This window comes from Buceros rhinoceros, unplaced genomic scaffold (genome assembly GCF_000710305.1).
Source record: "Buceros rhinoceros silvestris isolate BGI_N320 unplaced genomic scaffold, ASM71030v1 scaffold14045, whole genome shotgun sequence".
Lineage (NCBI taxonomy): Eukaryota > Metazoa > Chordata > Aves > Bucerotiformes > Bucerotidae > Buceros > Buceros rhinoceros.
In genome coordinates, this window is record NW_010414658.1 from 19,301 (window position 1) to 40,632 (window position 21,332).

Below are 21,332 nucleotides of genomic sequence, written 5' to 3' on the forward strand. Positions count from 1 at the left end.
CCACAGCTGTTGTCTCTTGCCCTAATGTGTTTGCTGGTGCCAAAGAAAGGATTTTCTGTTTAATAGTCTTGTGTTTTTAGGATTTCTGACTGGGTTAAGTTGCCCAGGTTCTAATTTTACTTTAAATAAATTCTGTTTTCAAGCAAATTGTGTTTTTACAATAAACTGAAGAAACTACACGCTTGCCAGAAGTGATCCAGCTTCTTATCAAACTTAGGCAGCCTCTACTATCCTCAGCAGGTGCCATAGGGCAGCATATACCTTGGATTGCTGTCAGTTTATCTTTTGTGGCTGCAGTGAGAGGGCAGCAGCATTCTTATGTACCCTTTGTATGTTCATGTTGGTGGCTTGAATGTGGAGCAGTAAGAAATGTCATGAGTACAGCTGGCTGAAGTAGAAAATCTCTTCAGGAGTTGTTTAGTTAATTCTTGATAAAATGTCACTGGGTTACTTAAATTCTCACTCTGCATATATTTCTATCCCTCTGACTCCTAGTAGATGGCCTGGTTCAGAGCTTTTCTTGGGTACCAGCAGAGGAGTTCCTTTCAAGTAGTGTAGTCACTGAACAAATCCACTGAGATGCTAACACGTTGGCTGGGTAGTTGAGGTGACTGTGCAAAGTTGATTTTGCATAAAATATACAATACCATGTTACCACTAGCCATAGAACAGCTTTTGGCTCTTAGGTTTGCCAGACATAATTCTTCCATTTCTTGAGATCCTAGTAGTCATCTTTGTTATTCTTCCCTGTTACTTTGAGACAGGAAAGGAAGTGTGTGTGTGTCTTGTTTCCCCTCTTTTGCATCAAAAGGGGAGCTCCAGTCAAACTGGACTCAGCATGCCTGTGTTTTAAAATAATGCTGTCTGACATGACAGGTGGAGCCCCGTAAGATGCCTCTTCCGCAGCAAAGTGCTTGTCATATGTGGATAAGATAACCATATTTCATAAGTCACTGGAAAATGTCCCTGCCTCCTCCTGCAGTAGAGAGGAAGGTGTTGAAAAAGCTTTCTGGAGAAGCAGTGCTAAGCAAGCGAGCCTTACTCTGTCATCTGTGTTCTTCCCCTTGGGACTATGCTGTTGAGTATCTGGGCACTGGAATTTACTCAGGAAATACAGACTCAGCTCTGTCAAACAAGATTGTGCAAGATCTCTGATTTTCTATTGAAGAGATGATAATTTTTATCCTGTACTATTGCTGGTTGGTGGCAAGGAGGAAGAGTAAGCCCCTTGATGCTGGATGAAGAAAGGTGCCTCGCAATGCTTTGGGCTAGCATCCGGGAAATCTCCAGAGTTTCAGAGGGGATTGTGATAGGAAAAGTTAAAGAGGAGGGGAGCAATAGAGACGTGAGAAGAATAGGACGAAAATAGACTGAAGTAGGTAGATAGAGTCAGGAGGAGGAGGAAAACTCTTAACTGAATGACCACAACATATAGAAGAAGATACAAGGTATAAAGCAGGGTATGAAATACCTTATACTTAAATTCTACATTTGCAAGAGTATGTGAACCAAAATTAAAAGGAAACCTAATTTTTAACAGAGATTATGGGATAAAGATTAGAAAGGTACATTTCTGTGTCAAAAGTCTTGGGTGCGTGCCAGAGGAACCTAGGGATGAGTTGAGGAGACATGAAGTTCACAGTCTGCTTAAACAGAGTTTAGGCTATGGTGATACTGTGTTAACCTAAATAAACCAGGGCCTTAAATCCTACCAGTCTAAAAGTGACATTTAACTCATAGTTTAAATCTTGAACTTAATTTTTTTATAACTTTTGCTTAAACTAAACTGAAGCATTATGTACAGTAGAAGATGACAGGGAGCACTTTAGCAAACCGGGCACTCGCATATCCGTGGGAGCAGATGGGATCCTCCAGGGGTCCTGAGGTAGCTCACCGATGTCACTGTGAGGCTTCTCATTTTGGAGAGGTTATGGTGGTTGGGGAAATTTCATGATGACTAGAAAAGGCAAATTGTCTGCCTAGTATCAAGAATGACAAGAAGGGAGCACCTGGGGAATTACAGGCTGGTCTGCCTGACCTCAGTCTTTAGGAAAACTGAGAAAATCTTCCTGGAAGCCATTTCCAAACAAATAAAGGACAGAGGTGGGGTTAGGAAAAGCTGAGATGGATTTGCCAAGTGTGAACTGTGGGTGACTGATTGGCCTCTGTGACAGGTGATTCTGTAAACAAGGGGAGAGCTGTGGATGTTGTTCCTTCCGACTTTAGCAAGGCTTTCTGTACTGTTCCTGCAGTGTCCTTTCAGCCAAACTGATGCGTTGTGGTTTGGAGAGGTGGATAGACAATGACTGGGCTGACAGACAAGTACAAGGTCCACCTGGCAGCTAGTAGCTAGTGGCATTTCCCGGACATCAGTAGCAGGGCTGATGTTATTCTATGCTTTACTAACCGATGGGGACAACTGGGCAGGACACACAGCTAGTTTGTGGACAGTATCTAACTGGGAGGAGTAGCTGGTAGGCTGGAAGGCAGGGCGGCTGTTTAGATGGGCCACTCCATGCTAGAGAAACGGGCTGACAGGAACCCCGTAAGATTCAGAGGCAAATGGAGAGTCCCTCTGGTACGTGGGCAGAGGGGAGCGCGGCAGCAGCCCAGGCGTGGGGCTGGCTGCGTGGGGAACGGTGCTGCAGGAAAAGCCCTGGAGCCCTGGCAGGCACCAAGCCGAGCGTGGGCCAGCAGCGTGCTCTTGTGGTGAAAGACGTCAGCTGCAGACCGAGTGACAGCAGAAGTGCAGACAGCACGCCGAGAGAAGGGACTTGCTGCGTTTTGGTATTTGAGAGAACTTATCCTGTGCACTGTGTTCAGTTTTGAGCAACCCAGTAGCAGGAGGAGCTCCCCACTGCTGTGCTGGAGCAAGCTGGCAGGCAGTCCACCGGAAAGATGGGGGAGCTGAAATGCAAGATGTAAGCAGAAAACTGGAGCTGGAACCAGGATAGTGGTTTCCTCAGCTGAAAGAAGAGGTTTATGGGACATCATCTTGCAGGCGGCTGTAGAGGGGTAGAGCCAGGCTTCTCTTGGAGGTGTAGCGGAAGGATGAGAAGCAACAAATACCGGCTGGAGCACGAGAAATTTCTGCTTCATGGAAGGAAAAAAATCTTCACACTGAGGGTGATTGAACCCTGGAGGAGCAGGAAGCTGAACTAGATACCTCCTGGGGTGCGGTTTAGCTTGAGTTGCTTTGTGATTGGCAGGTTCGACAAGAAGTGATAGGGTATTGATACAGCATTGCAGAGAACACCGAGGGTCATTGACCCATGGGTCATTACCAGTAATGCAAGCAGCTACAGCATTAACTTATTTCCTCCGTTTTTAAACTAGTCAGGCTGTTTGTCTTGGATCACTGCTTTAGAGTCTCACTCCTGTGTTGGATACAAACTGTTTAATTGCTTTTTGCAAAAGGTCCTAGTTACCTTCTGGTGTGGGGTTTTTTTTTCCTCCCTGTTTCCAGTATAGGCGGGTTTGTTCTTTACTATAAAAGTTCCTAGTTTTCTCTTTGCTAGTGGGTTCTAAAATTGTGCTTGTTGCATAATGGGTTTTTCTTAAGCTGTTTAATTCAGCCTGCAGGTTTGAGTGGGAAGAGAAATGCATGTTAAATCATTTAGTGCAAGCTAATTTTCTTAAGGATTTCTATTTCTAAGAAGATGCATGTTTGCAGGGGCTTTAGAATTAGAAAAATATATAAACCAACTGCTTCTTTACTTGTGCACACTGAAAATACAGAGAAGCTTTTTGTGTAGAGCTTTTCAATGTGATTATCGTCCTGGACATTCATCTTACATGTTGCAAACTTAGATTCATCTCCTATTCCTGTGTCTGTGGTAATTAAATGATAATTACCACCATCTCCGAGAGCTTGACTTTAATTTAATACAGCATATCTTTACAGGTGGAGAGGTTCTAATTTAAACACCAGGTCATTTCTTCTGATGAAAGAGGTTTTGATAGGCAGGATGTAAAGCAAAGAGCCAGGCAGAGTTGTTTTCCTCTTGACTTTCTCTCTCTGCAGCTGGCTGCTTGTGTTACCGTATGTGTCTTTCTAGTAAATGTTCCTGGGGAAAAAACCCAGCTGCTTGTTTCCCTTTGTACTTTTGGTTCATGCCATCGACTTTACAGTCCTGTTATAACAATTCAGTTCATTTGGGAAATGCTGGTATATAGAGAGAAATTTTTCAGAGGAGGCAAACAGGGGTTTCTCCTGGTGAAAAATGCTGATTTACATGATCCTTAACACAGAGGGGCTTTGATTACAGCTCTTACATTGTGTTAGATGTGAGACAGCTGGGACATAGTTAACATTTTCTTTTTGTTAGACTTAATTTTATTGAATTGGGTACTTGAAGTTTATTCGGGTAAACTCTGATTTAAAGAAAAAAATGTGGTTTTTTAATCAGAAAATCAACCTGAAGTAGCAACTCTAATAATAGACTCAAAGAAGAATCTTTATAAGATGAAACTTTGCTAGCAGTTGGTCATATTTAATTTTTGCAGCCTCCTTGGCCTGTCAATAAAAAGAGCAATGGATCTGGGGGCTACATTCTGGGGAAAGCTCTAAGAGCCATTTCCTGAGCGTGCCTTCCTGAAATACAAATATATAACATATGTTTAAGTTAGTGTTCCCTGCCTTTTGTGAGTAATGCAAAAAATCATGTTACTGTATAAAAGTGTGAATAAAATTTTCATTCCAAAACAGGCAGAATTCCAAGGTGTTGTATGGAGATGTCTTTGTTCCAGCCTATGTACAGCCCAGACCATCAAATTAACAGCTTTTGATATTTTACTGACTCGTTACATAGCAAACAACCACATGGCCTCTGCAGTGCCAAGGACAAATCACTTGTACGCTTTTACGTCTGTTATGCCAAAAAAAGATGGTATGAGCAGGCCAAGGAGGTAGTTCTCTTCTGCTTGAGACACTATGTATTTTCAAATAAATGCTGTGCTAATGCAGGCAGACTCTGGGTTCGAGCACACTGGTTCTCTTGAAGGATGCACAGTGGTGAGTGCCGGGAAATGGTCCTGTTTTAATTGTTTCTTTACTTCTCCTCTCTCATGAAAATTGCGGAGATGTGTTTAACTGTGCCCGGTGGTGTTTTCTGAAGGATTACAGATAAACCTGGGTGAAGTTTCTCCATCATCACAAAGAATTTTACCATAGGTCGTGTGAATGGCCATTGCTGAGCCACTGGGTGGCATCCCTGCATCATTTTGGGGTTAATGGGTGATTTACTGTTCAGGAACATCAGAAAGATGCCAGCTACCCAAACCAGAAAAACAAGCAAAAGAGATCACTTACATAATTTAGAAACAAAAATGTTAGCGGTGCCATTGTAGTTTTTCTCTTGTGCTTTATATCAATTTAAGTAATACTTGCTTATAGCTTCGATGTTAGAACTTCATACTCCTCCACTCCTGCAAAACCAATAACACTGATTAAATCAAATGCAGAATACACTTACCCGTGCACAGAAACGTGCCATCGTTAATACTGGAAAAAATACCATGATTCTGTTGCTGAACATTGCCATAATGTGACCCCACAAAGAGAAACCTTTGGCAGACTTTGGATGAAAAGAGACAAAGGTGCAGTTGGAAGGCTGTGCTAATCATTTTCTTTCTAGTGGGCTGCGGATAGTGTTCTCAGCATGTATTTCAACAGAATCTAGGTGTCTTTGTTTTTCAACGTATAACATGTCAGTACTCCTATGACGTTACCCTGCTGTTAGGGAAACTAAGATACAGAAAGGCTAATGTGATTTGTACAGGATGCTTGGGAGGCCCTTATGCAGAGAACTGAATCTCGATATCCTGACTTGTATCTTTGTATGTGGACCACAAAAAAGAAAAAAATAATTTGGGGAAGGTTTAATATTGATTTTGCCTGTTACGTGATTGCCCCTGTGAATTGATGGTACTCTTAAAGTTCCTTCAAGCGTTGTATGTTTTTCAAAGGTGGAGTTTCCATTTGAGAGTAACCCTGTTCTTGAAAAAGAGTATATTCTACAAGATAGTTGGGATTTTCTGTCCCTTTCTTTCCCAATCCCCCCTTTTAAGTTCCCTTTGAAAACTGTCTGTATCATCTTCTTTTGTCTTATGTCTTCCAGAGCAGTTTAATTGGGATGATTATCTGAAAGAGACTGAATCAGTAGCTGCCCCTCTGCATTGTTTCAGACAGGTATGCAGATACTGTTTTGTAAGTGTGTGTGTATGTATGCCTGTTACAGGGTGATCCTAGAGGAACTTCTGTGTTTAGACTGCTTGCAAACTTCCCATTTGACTTCTTTTTGATCTCTAGGTATCAGTAGCTTACAGTTTTGGCAGATGCTAGCTCCTGAAGTTTTCCATTCTTGGTTTCTGCCTCAAGCCAAACTTTTGAGAGTTTCATTAAAATTGTAGCTTTGGACTCTGTTTTCCTTTTTAAAAAGTATAGTTAATGAAAACAGATAGTCTTATCAGAGTTAAAAAATGTTTTCTACTTTTCTCGGTAATCTTAGAGGTACAGAGGTTTCAATGAGTATTAAAATTTGGCTGATCATCAGAGGAGCCTTTCTCCTGGCCCATTTCTGAAAGAGTCCTTTCAGTTCTGGCTAGCTACAAGATACGTGTGTGTGTAATAGAGTTTATTCACCACTTCTTTTCTGGATCTCTCAAACATGTTTAATTTTATTTCTTTCTCAGCAGAGTGCTTTTTACTAAGGAGAAGCAGATATTGAAGTAAAAAAGAAAAAAATCCAAGGGGGATATATGGGAATACAAAAGAAATACTGGATTTGTAATGAAGGGTGTTTAATGTACTGTTTTATATTTTACATTATGCCCTACAAGTTTGATTCCCCCCTGCTTGGTGATTTGGTATGTATTTGCAGATGCAGTTTTAATCTACCATCTCGTGTGAATTAATTGACCTCCAGGTATTCAGCCCTCTGGAGGCTAGGTTGACCTCTGCAGACATCTTTCTCTCTGTAGAAGGAGCCAGGGACAATATTCTTCCAAGTTGAGGAAAAACTGTGTAAGGTTAAGTAGGATGAGTTTTGGTCTCTATGCCTTCACTGTGTTAGGAAGATAGATGCTGAAAGAATTGGATAGTTCAGGTTGATAGAACTGTAATAGATGTGACAAATGGTGCATGTCTGGTTTAGTGGATTGGGCATACTCAGAAAGATCTTCTAGGGTTTCTTGGTAGTCTGATGGTACTGTAAATAATTGTGACCTCCACTGAGGGTCAAACAAAAAGCAACACGAGTGGAATAGTCTGAGGAGGAAAGGACTTCAGTGAATCTGAAGCAGTTACAGGAATGAAGAACAGGGAGAGAGAAAATGCAGGTGGTACATTTCCTTGTAGTAGATCTTGAATCTCAGCTTGCTCTTTGCAGGTAAGGATAAAGAACAAAGAGCCCCTCACATGATACTTTCAATGACAGATGACTAAGAGTAGCTCTGTTTGAGTGGAGCTTCAGAGATACATTCTACAGTATGTATTTTTCATAGTGGATACCAGCTCAAGGCAGAGTCTTCACACTCTGCTTGGGTAGAGACAGAGGACAGTAGCGTGTCCCTGGGTCATTCTGAGATGAATGCCATACTCAGACTGTAGACCGCCATGGCAACAGCGTACGCTCCGAAGACGTAGCTACCGCAGAAAACTGCTCACGAGCCTTTCCTTGTGCCTTTCTTACATATTCCTCTTCCCTACTAATGCTCAAGAGGTGCAAACTGAACAACCAAGTAAAACCTTAGATAAAGATGCCTAAGTGACATGCATTGACTGAAACAGATAAACCCAAGTGACCTGGATTGCTTAAGGAGTGTGTGGGTTGGAAAGAAGAGCTTTAATTTCTGTGCGTAGCAAATTTGAAAACAATTTACATATGCAGACTTCCAGGTTTTCTGAGAGTTAACACTGCATATCACCTTCTACCTACAGGTCAATTAGTGCAGGACTAGCTCCTCTCACTACATAATGTTTTTAGAAACTAAAGTGGTTGAGCTTTGTGTAAGACTAATTTGACTTTTATTTGGTTACACATGAATTGTATGTGTCATTATCACTCTGTGTAATGCAAAGAAATACACTGCTGTGGCCAGCCAGAAAACAAATAGCGGAGAGAAGCATAATTTGACAATTATATCCAAAATTTGTGACCTGTAGTTTACAAAGTTTAAATTTTGTGGTAATTAAAAATGTCCCCGGGAGCAATAAATTTAAGCCTCTGCCAGAAATTAAGATATAGGCGCAGACTAATGGAAATTGATTAAAGTATTTATCTTAATTTATCTTAAGTATTTTATCTGTTGCTCTAAGTTGTTTTTAATTACTACGTCAAATTTGAATGCATTGCACATCCTTTTCTCTCACCCTGGAACTTTTTTTCAAGCAGTTGAAAATTTTAAATTAAAAAGCTGCCTCTTGTGGTTTGGACAGAGCTTGAAACAAGGCTGTTACTGAGAGGGTTTTGTTGCTTTGCGGTAACAATGGACTGGCATGGAGGAGTTACCTTCTCAGTAGAATGCCTTGAGTCATTGGTATTTAAACAAGTTCACCTATTCTACAAACAAACAAACTACCCGATTTCTCAGTCTCAGTTGCCTTTCATGGCTGTAGAAAATAACAGCTTGACAAGCAATATCCTGAAATTGAATTGCCCTTTAAATTTAATATGCTCAGGCTCCCCTTTCAGACAACCTGCTGTCTAAATGCAGCATTAGCAGATGCCACACTCAGCGTTCGCTGAATATTGCTTGCCTCTTTGTTTCTGGGGCTCCGGTTCCTCCGCGGCTCCTGCCGTTGGTCTAGGGTGTGTTGTAAATAGTGCACCTGCACACCATAGCAAGTAGAGCACAATGTTTTTTAAAAAATTAAAGATGATGGAGGCAAAATGTTACTAATGCTTGTGGCAGTAGCAGATTTCTTCAGCCTTTACCTGTCTATTCAGACAGGATCTGCTTGCTGTGGGATCCCCACCTAACCCGCTCAGACAGGCAGGGCAAGGGACCTGTGAATCTTGTGAGCATGAATGCCCATGTTTTTGTTTTTTCTACCTGTCTTCTGAATTAGGATTCAGATTGTGTTTGTCTGTATGGGATAGCCCCTGGGTTTAAATGTCATGGGGAAGGCTGTCTATGGTTCTCGGTGTCTGTGTTCAGGAGCAGCTTTGTACTGGAAGAGTTGCAGAAATGGGCTTCAGGGGTGACAGGAGAATAGTCATCCTCTCCTAAGACTAAATTCAGTGCTTGGCTTATTTATCTTCTTGAAAGAATACTGAGATTTTGTTATTTGCAAGGCACAAAAAGAATTTAAGTTAAATGATAGCGTTGGCAAAAATTTCCATGAATAAATTTAGGCTGGAAATGAGGAGACATCTAAAGAGAATAGTGAGAAGCATTCAATCTCAGTCAGTGTTAACACCAAGTTTTGAATGCTATGAGGTGATGTTGTTGCCTGCAGTACTACAACAGGCAAGTAATCAGACTATGACCCAGCCAGTCCTTACCAGTAGTGTATTGATATGTGAGAGAAGAATATCTTCCTTCTCTTGCTCTTTCCCAAACTGTTATTTAGTTGAAAAAGTGGTGAACAAACTAATTCAGGCTAAGTGAATTATGGGTTTTTTTATTCTTTTGGCGTAGGAATGAGAAGAATAATGAATTTGAGTTTGGGGAGGTGGGGGGTTATTTTTTTTTAAATAGTCCCTTAATATTAATGGGATGTCTGACAGCTTCATTCTCTTTTATCACCTTCAACTTGTGACAAAAAATTCTGCTCAAAGACCAAGTTGCATTTGTCACATTTCTTTTCCCTGTGCTAATTAAATTAGCATTTCATTGTAAGTGTATGTATATATTTAGTTCCCTGTGAATAAGCACAAGATGCAATTTTTGTCTTAGTACAGAAGTTTTATGTGACTTTTGGACTGTTTCCTTTCTGTAAAACGCAGTTAACTCTCCATTTTCTGTCTTCTTTCTTTGTTTTGTAGGCTTTTTGTTTTGTTTTATGCAGAAACTCTTTCTTGCCTTGAGCTTTTGTAGCTAGTGCAGTAGGGCCTAAATTTTCTTTAAATTTCCAAGATGTAATGAAAATAACTATTTTTTTAACCTGAAAGCTAATCCTGTGAGTGGTTGTTTTAGGTTTTTTTGGGGGGGTTGTTTTTTGGTTTTTTTTAGTTGAATGTCGTATTTCCCAATGTCCTTCTTTTCCATTCAGTTACTGATGCCCCATCTTTAAATTCATACCTCTGTCAGGATTCCCTCGTTACTCTTCCGAGCATGCTTACCTTTTTAGAAACCTGTCATGTTCGTGCAGTAGGAACATCTAGTATCTGAAATGGTAGCTGTTGGGGGGTTATCCAGCTGCCTTTTCTGTCTTCGAAACACTTGAAGTTCAAAAGCTTCTTTATATTCACTATTTATATGACAGGTTTGGATGAATGAAAGCTGTATATTGAACTGGCTAGTAAACTTAGCAATACTAACAACAACAAGAAAAAGCCTTTTACCTTTTATTGTAGTCTAGAATTCCACCCACGAATGATTTCAAAGTCGGTATGAAACTGGAAGCCCGTGATCCTCGCAATGTTACCTCGGTGTGTATAGCTACGGTAATTGGAATCAGTGGTGCCAGGCTAAGGTTGCGGCTGGATGGAAGTGACAACAAAAATGATTTTTGGAGGCTTGTGGATTCCTCGGACATACAGCCGATCGGGACCTGCGAAAAGAAAGGGGGCATGCTCCAGCCTCCACTTGGTAAGGAACAAAGCTTCTGAACTAATGTGTGTGGAGTATTGCTTTCATGAAGTTGATTTTATCTTTTTGTCTTGGCAAATTCTGTGGTCTAACATAGAATCATAGAATGGTTTGGGTTGGAAGGAACCTTTAAAGGTCATCTCGTTCCAACCCTGCTGTAATGAGCAGGGACACTTTCTACTAGATCAGGCTGCTCAGAGCCCCGTCCAACCTGACCTTGAATGTTTCCAGGGATGGGGCATCTACCACCTCTCAGGTTGCCTCAGGGCAACCTTGTGCAAGCGTTTCATCACCCTCATGGTAAAAGAATTTCCTCCTTATATCTAGTTTAAATCTCCCCTTTTTTTAGTTTAAAACCATTACTCCTTGTGCTGCTGCAACAGACCCTGCTAAAGAGATTGTCCACGTCTTTCTTATAAGTCCTCCAGACCGTTATTTAATTGAAAAAGTGGTAAGCAAACTAATTCAGGTGAAGTGAATTGTGGCTTTTTCAAATCTTTTGACATAAGAATAGAGAAGAATAATGAATTTGAGTTCAGAGTGGGGGGGTATGTTTGCATTTTTTTTTTTAATAGTCCCTTAATATTAAATGGGATGTCTGACAGTGCAGCTCATCATTAAGAAAGCTGTCATGTGCCCATTCTCTAAATGTTCCCTCATACACACCGTCTTAATGAGCGTGTGTGGATACACCGTTTTCTCGCTTGATGCTGTGCATGCTCCTTTTAGCGGACCTTCCTAAGAGCCGGGGCAGGCTTTTTCCTCTCTGGTGGATCAGAGCAGCCCACGAGAAGGCGCTCGCTGTTAACCGACTAGGGAGTCACTCAGCGGGGCTGCCGGGCGTGCATCAGTTCAGGGCAGCCTGAGTGTGTTCTGGGGCACCGAGCAAATTGGTTGTGGTCTGGGAAAGGCAGCGTAGGGTGGGTTAACGGCAGTGTTGCAGCATTCTGCTCTGAGGTAGGAAAAACAGCTGTACCTGCAAGCTTATATTGCGTGTGATTCTCATCTCAAATCAGCGCGCGTTGGGGATTGTCTGATCAGTTCATCATGACTCATCTGTGGGCATGCTTGTGAACAAGGTGTAGCTTTCCTGTGCTTAGAAGTAGTATGCAGAATTTCTTCTGCTTTCCATGAGCAGTATGAGCGTTCAACATTATGTGCGTCCCCAAACTGAGAAATGGTGCTTGGGCTTAGTCTTATTGAGGAAGTTTATGAAATCGGGAACTGTACAAAGGAATTCCTTGCTATATGATGAATAATCAGAGGTAACTTTGACTACTAGGTATAATGAAGTGTGATATCACCTGTCTGTGTTGTGTTGCCTATTCCTGTCTGCATTCTTGTACTGCATTTGTTATGGCTTAAACTTGTAGGTGTGGAAGTCTTTAAAGAAATACATTTTTTACATTGATCTGAAAATAGTTCTGCTTTTAAAAGAGAGGAAGAGTAATCACCAGAATTTATCTTAAAGCCTCACACCCCACCCCCCGCAATCCTCCACAACAGCAACACTCCCTCTGCTGTTACCCTGTTATTTTCTGTAATTTTTAGAAGATGCAAGAAATAATGTTGTTAACATAAGAAGTGAACTTTAGAAATTGGTTGGTTTCCCATCTTACGATTGCGAGCCTACTTCTAGTTCGGTGTCATCAGCAACTCTTACAGATTTCTCATTCTCTTAGTAGCCTCTCAAAAAACTTCTCATCCCAATTTGTTAACAACTTCCAGTTCTTCTGTTTGAAAGATGAAGTGAAGAGTGTCATTTCACTACAGTACAAACTTGATTTGCTTGTAGAGGCAAACAGACACAGGAGCAGTTGACATAACCATTAAGACATTTCACATAGATTACAAGGGTACATTTTTGTGCTGTTGTGCTGCTTTAGAAACACAAGAAAAGCAATGCAATCAGGGTTCCAGCCTAAAAAATACTATTTGGAACAGATAGATACAGTTTAACCCCAGAATGGCTTTTTTTCTTCTTTCTTAGAGATGTGAAATGAAAGCACTGGAAATTCTTAACACCTGGGGGAAAAGATTCTTTTTTTTTTTTTTTTTTTTGAGAAGTTACTCAGCTTAAACTCTCTGAAGTTCTTGGTATAACCTTGTAGTGATGCATTGAATACAGTGATACCAAAGAGAGTTGTAATAGAGAAGAATATACTTATTCCTTTAGCTACACGTACATAAAGTGTTGAATATATGGCTTCAGTTCAGGAGCATGGTGCTTTTTTAAATGTGTTTCTAAACCAGTCCTATGAATAAAAGAACTCTGGTTGTGTATAATGGGGGCAGTCGATCCGTTAGGGAGAGAAACTTTCCACGATCGTTCATAGAAAGGTTGATGACTTCTCTTCGGATACTGTTTCTTACTCCTGTTTGGTCAGGCTGCTTGTTGTGCAGCTCCTAACAAGCAGCTGTTTCCCTGCACCCAGGCATGTAGGTTTACCTGCCCTCCAAACAATTGCTGGTTATTCAGAAAAGAATGTGAGTGCCATTATTTTGTCCCTCCTGCCCAAGATTTTTCTAGAGATAGGCTAAATTCCAGCAATCAAACATTCTGGCATACCCAGATAAATTTTTGAAAAAGCTTTTTTGGCAGTTTTACAGCATCCTGTTCCTGGGCAAAGCTGGGAGCTAATTGGGTGTATAATTACCTCCTGTTAGACATTTAACCAACTGATTTTTTTTTTTTTCCTCTGTGTGGTAGGGAACCTTCTGGATACCAATGCTCTGTTTCTATCATAATAACTAGCTAAAATAGTCCCTCCTACTTGATTTTTTACGTAGGTTTAATTATGCTTATGTTACATAAGGGTTTTGAGAAAGTGATTGTTCCACCCTCCTTTTTCATAAGTGAGCTGTTTTGTTGTTGAGAGTTTAATGTTATCAACGAATTTTGTTGAGAATAACTTTTTCTCTGGTTTTATCAGGATAACTTAAAGGGCAAATGAAGTCAACTGAAACTGTTGCTTACTTGCCATTCCTCTGCCTTGCATATAAGTCTTTTCAGGGCTAGCTGGTCAGGAGCGTTGTGTTTCAGTAACCACATGAGTTTAGGTTGTATAAAGACTCTGGTATAAAACCAGGACTGAAAAATCAGCTCAGCAGTCCTCAAATTATGACATCATTTATCAAATAGGAACTTTGTATTCATTTGGGTGTTGCGTAGGTAGTTCCAACTTGAAAACTGCAGATAGCTTAAAGCTCCTAGTTGAAGAACCATTATAGCATATAATCCAATTTTAGATGACGTAATGATTTAACTGATTAAGAATTGCAGATATGCTCCACCTTTCTAGTTACAGATTTTTTTGAGAGAATTGTTGAGGCTGAGTTATGAGGAAACTCAGCAATTTCTGGCAGATTCTGGTACTATTTGCTTTGTGGAAAAATTTCCAATTTGCTCTATGATGTCTATTTTTCTGTAGAACTGTGCCAGATGTATAACTGCTAAAGATGCAGAAAAAATGTTCACTGTGTCTGTTATCTTACTTACTACATTGAAACATCCATTTGGAAAGCACAGAAAGCAAAAGGATTTTTTTTTGTTTTGTTCTATTTTTTAACTGGAAATTAGTTCTGAGGGAAGATTATCTGGAACGAGAATGTTTTCAGCCAAACCTTTGTTCTGCTTGAATAAGGTAGTTCGTCTAAACAAACTTTATTATTTTTTATGCTTTTATTCACTTGTTAATGAAGAAGCATCTTCCAGTTTACGTTTTCCAATATGATACACACATTTATTAAAATAGTTGTATTTTTGTTCTTCCCTCTTAATGTGTTCTATTTTTTCAGGCTATTTATTCATTTTAATGTGGGGTGGGGAGAAAGAAACCAATTGTTCTTTTTTTTTTTTTTTTGTCTGTGGTCTGGTGAATAAACTGCAATAGTCTGGTAAATAAAAAGGTATCTCCACCTTAAATGAGAGGAGCTGTAGCAGAGGATGTTTCTTTACATTGAGAGCAAAAAGCAGACCTAAAGAGTAAGGTAGGCGCTTGTGTTAGGGACGTTCCTCTGGACCGGGGACTGTATGGGACAACCTTATGTTCTCCTGTTCTAGGACTTGCACGTCATGAAGTCCTAGATGTTTGTTACAGATAAATTACAGACAAATATCACACGATTTACATTGAGTGATTCTGCAGGCAAGTCACTCTGAATGGAAATGCGTTGCATGGCTTTCTGTACTGCCGGTGACCCTGTTTGTTCCTTCTGGGCTACTTTTATTTTGTCCAAGACCAAAACAGAGGGAGTGAGGCATTAGTAACTAACAGACTTTATATCCTTCTCCTATTTTATTTACAAACTGCAAGTATGGCTGTTTGTTTGTTACTCAGGATTCCAGATGAATGCATCCTCTTGGCCAATGTTTCTCTTAAGAACTCTCAATGGAGCTGAAATGGCACCTGCAGCATTCTTTAAGAAGGTAAGAAGAAAAGGACTGCTAGTAAACAACTTTCTATCAATTGGACCATGGTTACATTTTTTTTAATGCAGATGCCAAGTTATTACCCAGTTGTCTGTAGCATGGGAAACAAGACTGTTATTTAAAATTACTTTGAACTGGATTGGCAAGCTACAAAGCTAGACAGGAAGCGATCTGCCTCTAGCCCATTGAGGAGGGTGTCTCTTGAGTTGAGACTTTGAAGTATGGTGTGTTATTTAGAAAAATAGTTTTAGCTCTTTTTTTTTTTTCCTTGTGGATTTAGGATAAAATGCGTATCACATAACAGCACCATATTCATGTGATTGTGCAGAGAAGTAAAAAAAAAAAAGTAATGCAGAGTAAGAACCATTGGAATCTTGGAAAGACTTTGTTAGATTTCATACTCATTTAAATTGTAGTGAGAAAGTAATTGAAAATAGCAGAAAAAGCTGTTCCTTTTTTTAAACATGACTCAAGTAAGTTACTGTGAAATGTGATAAATTAGATAAAAACAACAGTAATAATAAAATGACTTGTGGCTTCAGTTTTTTGTGGAGATGGTAAAACTCTGCAGTCACACCGAGTAACTTTGTTTTTGTTACTGAGGATGACATTCATAGAATCATAGAATAGTTTGGGTTGGAAGAGACCTTAAAGGTCACCTAGTTTCAACCCCCCTGCAGTGGACGGGGACACCTTCCCCTAGGCCAGGTTGCTCAAACCTGGCCTTGAACACTTCCATGGAGAGGACATCTACAGCCTCTCTGGGCAACCTGTTTCAGCGCCTCACCATCCTCACAGGGAAGAATTTCTTCCTAATACCTAATCTATACCTTCTTTCGGTTTAACGGGATTATACCTTCTCCTGTCACTACATGCCCCTGTAAAAAGACATTGACAACTATTTCAGCAAATCAAACAGTTTGGGTTCAGACCTGCAATCACATTGCTTGTGTGTTAATTTTATATAAATATGTGGTTTTTTTTTTTTAATCTGAGCGTATCAGTTTTGTGAGACCTGATGAGCCACACTTCCCTGTGCTAGCCTACTAGCACATCTGAGATGGCTTTTGGATAATGAGGTTCCTGAAGTAATTCAGTTCCATCGGGTCACAACTGCTGCTGTGAGGCTACACTTATGCTGGTCACATTGACTTGATTTTTGTTTTTCTTTGGTCCACCTGGAATTGGTCTAAGGCCAACTGAGTTAACAGAGGCCTATAAATAATGTCCAACGCTAATGAATTTTTCATGGATTGGTTGGGAGGTGAAGCTTTTACCAGACAGTTATCAGTCTCCAGAAATACCCATCCCCTGCAAACCTCCTCTTCTTTATTAGCATGTAATGATTTCATTTGAGTGTCTTTGCTGTCTTGCTCCCCAGAAGTGATGTATTGGGTGCAACCTATTGCTTATGTAAATACTTTTAGCAGGGTCTTTCTGTCATGGAGAATTTTGCTAATTATCCCAGCTGTGTTTGTGGGAACAGAATGCAGATTTTTATAATACAGAAGAGCAAAAGCGTATTTGAAATGCAAGAAAGATTCCTTTAATGTCTACTACAATGTTTTGGAGAGTAGTGAGTATAACAAGTAAGGACGTTGAAGAAAAATAGAGGGTTTTCTTTTTTTAATTGATTTTTTAAGAGGCCATAGAAAAACAAATATTCTGCTACTCTTACTTCCGTAGGAACCACCTAAACCTGTGCCAAACTGCTTTAAAGTTGGAATGAAACTTGAAGCTATAGATAGAAAGAACCCATACTTGATTTGCCCAGCAACCATTGGAGATGTTAAAGGAGATGAAGTTTTTGTTACATTTGATGGCTGGAGAGGAGCATTTGACTACTGGTGTAGATGCGATTCTCGAGATATTTTCCCAGTCGGATGGTGTAGCTTGACAGGAGATGCATTACAACCACCAGGGAACAATGGTAAGATGACTAATAATATTGCTTAATTATTTTTCCCCTCAATTACAGCAGAATTTTAAAAACCAGCTGGCTGAATACAGATAAGACTGAAGATTTGATTTGTGAGTAGCTGATGAGGACGAAATGTTGTTAAATTCTTTATGTGTAAAGCTAATAGGCTAGTTTCTGGAAAACAATTTTTGTCTATTCGTAGTAACTCTGGGAACATGTTTTATTTAATGCTGTTAGGAGCGCTTTTGATAGTCTTTATTTTTTGTGTGCTTTTTGAAGAATCTTGGACTTAAAACTAGATTTGCTGTTTGTATTGTAGATAGTTAAATGCTTCTGTTTAATGATACTGATATATTGGTTGCAGTAGCACTTTATATTAAGCTAACTGCTACGAAAATAAAGTAGTCTTTGTTTCTGTGATGTTGAAGGTTTAAACTATGTATTTAGTGGTTTTTTCCTTCATACTCACAAAATTCTGTTTTGAAGCTGCCTGTTCTGAATGCTCTATCATCCTTATGCCTTTAAGGATGTTTGTGGATAGGATTATAGAGTCCCTTTAATTAATGAACGTACAACTATAGAAAGCAGTATATGTACATTGTAAATGTACAGCTAGAAAGAAGGGAAAGGGAATAAAGAGGGATATCCTTGAACACAATCCCTCTGCTACTCTGGGGACCTCTTGTCATGATTCCGTGGTGTAAGCTTTTCTGTTTGGGTCTTCTATCCCCGCTCCCTTCAAATTTGACAGGAAGAGAGGTTTTTAAAGAGGGGAAACATTTCGAGTTATTCTGGTCAGCAGTATTAAAATAATTAATTGTTCTCATGGTAAGCATTTTCACACCTGGTGTTAGATAAGGACAGAGTAGACTGGTATCACAGAACTCTCACTGGAGGTGCCAAAGAAACAGAAGCAAGAAGGCAAGAAATCCATCCTGCTTCCTGCCCTCTCCATCCCCATTGTTTTTCTCAATCTTTTGCCAGCGGGTCAAGAACTGTATGGAAAATCTAACTGAGGGTAGGTAAGGGCACCTGTGCATCCTTGCCCTCACCTGCCTGTCTGTAGCTCCTGTCTGCTGTTACTGCCAGTGGTCACAGTACCTGTAATCCAGCTGAGTCCATTTTGGCCGATTTTGGCAAGGGAGCAACTATGTATTTCGCTGTACCGGCAGCTCCAGGATGATCTCACCTGCAGTGAGCAGGCAGGGGGACGTCAGGTGAGGACAATCTGCATTTGATCAGAAGTCATCTAATAGGTGCCAAGCTGACCTTGATCTTAATGTGTCTGTGCTGCCGATCTGTAAAGTGTCTTTCTCAGCTTCTTCAGAAGGTTGACCTTGTCTTGAGAAATCACGAATGAGATGTGTTAATGTGGTAAGTTAATTATGTTAATTGTGGGCAAATAAAATGGCTTTATGCAAACAGACCTGTTTAAATAAGTGGTGTAAATTTTTTAGAAGATATTTTTGTGATAGTTTAGATTACTGAGTCCAATTGCATCTTCTGGAAAGAAGAGTTATTAAATTGTTTAGTCTACTCCAGTTTCACTGCTGGAAAAGCAGCAATATTTTGAGATAATATGTACAGAATCTTTCTTGCCCAATTAGTCCTTGATAGAGATCGAAGAGTTATTTAATAATTAGTTATGCAATCATACTGATTTTACTATTCCAGTCATTCAGTCGATAAAACAAACAAAATCCTTCAGTATGTTCAAATTTGCTGAAGGCTTGAAATACCTAGCTAGCTGTTTTTATGGATTCTCTTGCTTTATTAAGAAACACAGTAGCACTTTAGGCATTAATAAAGCCTGAAGCAAGGATCTTTAAGACTCGTAGTCAAAACAAAAAATTGTGTGTGCTCCTTTTTTCCCTGTTCTGAGCATAAATAATTTGTTATTTCAGTTTTGCTTCATTCGCTTCTTTTCTTATGTTCTGGTAGTGAATGTTATAGGCATTTGTCAATTTTACATAGGTAGACGAAATATTTTTTTTCTCTCCGATTATGTCTTTCACTGCTATTTGATCGCTTTTGAGCCATTAAAGAACTGTAATGATAGTCCTTTATTAAGATGTAAATAATAGCTTCAAGGAGAGTGTAATCAAGTCAGTTCAATTCAGAAATACAATAACGTTGTCAGGATTTTTCATTAAGTCACATTAACGTCGACTACTCCTGTAAAGCAACAAAGTATGACAGATACTATGTTGCAGGGATTCACCTGAAATATTATAGTATTTTTCTGGCTGGACTTTTTTCCTGCAGGTTAGTTTTTGTATTTCTGCCTTGAATTACTGCTATAGGAAGTGGAAATAATTGACTGAACATGGCTTCGATTTCTGAGTGAATATAATGAGAAGTATTCTTGATTTTTGTAACTGCTTTTCCTGAAAGCATTTAAATGTGTTAAATCACTAGTTAAAGGACTGAAAAAAAAAAAAATGAACAAACCTAAACCCTCAGATTTTAGTAAACAAGCAAACCCAATATTCTGCAATCTAAGTTTGACAGCAGTGAAGGATGCTTTACGTTTCATCTATTCCTAGGACGATGATTTCCTGCCACGGTACTTACATGTTAGGGTCTAATTTAGCCTTTTGAAAGTGAGATAAAATGCAGTAAGGGAGCCATATGAAAATTAGGCAAGATTTTATTTCAGCTGTTCATTGTCTTAGCCATTTAGAATGCCCAGAGAGAATTGTAGGACCTCTGTCACAGGAGGTTTTTAAGAACAGTTTAAACACAGGCTTCCTAGATAGGGGTGAATTTATTCAGACCAAATTATGTGGTATAGTTAGTCTTTATAGATTCATCTTCTGTAACTTACGTTGGTTTTAGGCAGATAAACGTAGGAACTAAGGTGCAATTAATAGAAGGTAAGTGGAAGTTTGTTTAGGACCAACTGTTTTTAGCATTCAGGCCTTAATCTTTGTGTTGGTGTTTTGTCATTGATCCTTATCAGAAAATGTGATTTAAGCAGACCTGGCTGGCTGTCAAGGTGTGCGTACAGTGGTATGAAATGTAGCATTCAGTATTTATATTAGCAGAAGCTGTACCTAGCTAATACTGTAGTTCGTTTCCTTAGAAAGATCTCTGATAGTGTAATTTATGTTATGTGTGGTTTAACAGTGGTGCTTGATGTTGAGTTGGCCTGATGGCCCGAGGTTAATGCTTTAGGGATGCTGTAGATTGTTTTCTCTACGTCTTTTGGTTTAGTGCTTTTAGAGATGACGTGTCACTCAGGAACATTGTTGTGAACTATAGCTGGTGAAAGAAGTTGGCATGATACTGTCTGTACGGGATCAATCTGAAGGACCATCTGCTCTAGCAGACTTTCTCCAGCAGTAGTTGAAAGCAGACGTCTGAGGAAAAGCGTAAGCACATAGGAGAGACATTTGTAGAAGTATTCCTAATATCTGGTGGTGTACAACCCAGCACCTCCCAAGCCCAGAATAATACTTTTATGCTGAGTACCTCCTGGAAGAGCTTGATCTATTTTGTTCAGTTATATTTTAGAGCCTTCTGAACTTTTAGCACCTACAACATCCCGTAGTAATGAGTTCTGTATTTGAGTACATGTCCTGTGGAAAAGGAGATACCCTTCTTCTGGCTGTAGTTTCATTTGTCGTCCTCGTGTTCTTGTACTGAAATGGCTTATTGTATTTCCAGTACTTGCACAGGAAGAAACAGGAAGTAGTCATTCCCTAATCGCCTTCTTGATATCCATCATGATTCTGTAGACCTGTATTCTAGCGTCCCTTGGCTATCTTCATTTCAAACTTGTAAACCCCTGTTCTGTTTAGGTTTTTGTTGTTACGGGATTGCTTTAATTCCTCTGATTGCCCTTGTGTTTCCATACTGTTTCAATTTCAGCTATGGCATGTTTGAGCTCCTGGAAACAGAAGTGCACAAGGTATTTAAGACTAGCGACATAGTGGTGGTTTCTGCTTGGTTTTCTCTTCCTTCTATAACTATTCATGAATTGGTGTTGGAGATTATTTGACTACTACTGAGCAATGAACTAATACTGTCATAGAAATATTTATTTTAATTCTAAGATGTCTTTTTTGTATACATCAACTAATAGCCCATCATTAGTCACAGAAGCTGGATTGTTTTCAAGTGTTTAATGTTGAATTTAATCCGTTACTTCCTCTGCTGAGCAACTGCTCATCTTTACAAAGATCCTTCTATACATTTTTACTGACTGAAATAATGGTTCAG

The 21,332-nt window shown here is 39.6% G+C and overlaps 1 protein-coding gene across 1 annotated transcript in view; it reads left to right on the plus strand.

Annotated features, from left to right (window-relative positions):
- The window catches only part of LOC104494347 (sex comb on midleg-like protein 2), a gene marked incomplete at its 3' end in the record, with an annotated part of 37,246 nt that overhangs the window by 455 nt on the left and 15,459 nt on the right, over positions 1 to 21,332 (plus strand). The window contains exons 2-5 of the mRNA XM_010137163.1: positions 6,120 to 6,190; positions 10,521 to 10,755; positions 15,096 to 15,184; positions 16,874 to 17,117. Of these exons, the coding sequence (XP_010135465.1) occupies positions 10,557 to 10,755; positions 15,096 to 15,184; positions 16,874 to 17,117 (532 nt within the window). The remainder of the gene's footprint in view (positions 1 to 6,119; positions 6,191 to 10,520; positions 10,756 to 15,095; positions 15,185 to 16,873; positions 17,118 to 21,332) is intronic.